Here is a 1,621-nt window from a genome sequence, read left to right as displayed (position 1 = left end):
TAGTAGCCGTCGATCTGGTAGGACCACTGCCACGCTCCAGTGCCGGGAATACGTGGCTACTGGCAGCCCAGGATAAACTAACAAAATGGGCCGAAATACGTCCCCTGCGCAAGGCTACCGCCACCGCCGTCACCCGCGGATTTTACGAGGACGTAATCATGCGTCATGGCGTGCCTGAGGTCGTGATTTCCGACAACGGGCGACAGTTTGTTAGCCGGGAATTCCGCGAAATGCTACGCGAAGTAGGGGCGCGCCCGCGGCTGACCCCCCCGTATACCCCGCAATGCAACCCAGAAGAGAGGCATAACCGCGTACTGAAAACAATGATTGCACAATTCACCGGTCGGAATCAGCGGTCTTGGGACCGAAAGCTACACGAAATCCAATTCGCAGTAAATACCGCGCTTCATGAGTCGACAGGATATACGCCGGCCTTTTTAAATTACGGACGAGAGCTAAGGGCCCCCGGAACCCCCGCAACCGGAAAAATAAACNAACCACCCGGCACACAAGCGCGGCTCGAACAACTCAGCGCTGCCCGCGAACTCGCTCGCGTTAACATGGCACGCGCCTTTCAACGGCAGGCCGGGCATTACGATCTACGCCGACGATCCTGGCGACCGAAAATCGGGGAAATTGTATACAAAAAAACTCACGAACTCTCTGATAAAATCCAACACAAGACCGCGAAACTCCTACCTAAATATACCGGCCCTTTTACAGTCACGCGGATCATTTCGCCCGTAATATTCGACTTGCGCGACGAGAAAGGGAAGTACGCACGGCACATTCACGTGAGCCAACTTAAGGAATGTGGCCAAAACGGGAAAAATACGCAAAAACAAAACGTCAACAACCCCACTCAGACCACAAACCGAGCCGACGTAGCGAACATAGACGCGAGCTTCCCTCAGTACCCAGTAAGCTTTACCCACGGCAACATGTCGATCCACGCCGACATCGCCGAGGAAATCACTCTCGACGAACGATTTAACGAGGTGTTTGAGCGGTGCCTCCAAACACCGCCACCGAAGCCGCCACCAACCAGGATGCTGACACCCGAGGAGGTCCGGGCTGCAGTCCGGAAACGAGCCGCCGGACGCCCCGAGGATGACCCGACCGTCCGACGACCGACCCGGCCGAGCAAGCCCGTGACACCACCGGCCCGCCGAGCGGTGCTCATCCGAGCACCTCCAGCCACCGCCGCCATCAGCCGCCACTACCGTACGGCAGGACCACCGCCGCCAATGGCCCGGACAACACCACCCACCGGCCACCGCACACCGCTAACTGGGTCAGGCCACCGGATAGCTAACCCACACGCTACCACGGTCCGGCAATCCGACCACCAGCCCCTCCCAGCACTGGAAATCTCGAGGCCAGCGCTCCAGGCAGCAGCCATCACGGTCGACCCGCCGGCAACTACCCCCGGAACCGCACCGAGCCACACCGTCCAACCGAAGCAGCACCACCAGACCGCACCGACCACTACAGTCACAGTACCCGGGGGAGAGATCCTGGAGATCTCCTCCCACATCATCCGGGACGTCCGCCGCTACAGGGCCAAAGTCCCCAACGGACACTGGGTCCTGAGGTGGGACCAAGCGGGCCAGCTTACACT

The 1,621-nt window shown here is 59.4% G+C and overlaps 1 protein-coding gene across 1 annotated transcript; it reads left to right on the top strand.

The window, feature by feature from the left end:
* Positions 1-941: 941 nt before the first annotated feature.
* LOC109863497 (extensin-like) lies at positions 942-1,594 on the top strand (the record flags this gene model as incomplete). The annotated part of the gene is made up of 1 exon (XM_020443759.1): positions 942-1,594. A coding segment is annotated over exon 1 (653 nt), but the record flags the coding sequence as incomplete, so codon positions are not given.
* Between the last annotated feature and the right edge of the window lie 27 nt (positions 1,595-1,621).

This window comes from Pseudomyrmex gracilis, unplaced genomic scaffold (assembly GCF_002006095.1).
Source record: "Pseudomyrmex gracilis isolate BER0280 unplaced genomic scaffold, ASM200609v1 scaffold_5554, whole genome shotgun sequence".
Lineage (NCBI taxonomy): Eukaryota > Metazoa > Arthropoda > Insecta > Hymenoptera > Formicidae > Pseudomyrmex > Pseudomyrmex gracilis.
This window is presented reverse-complemented; position numbering and strand designations above follow the sequence as displayed.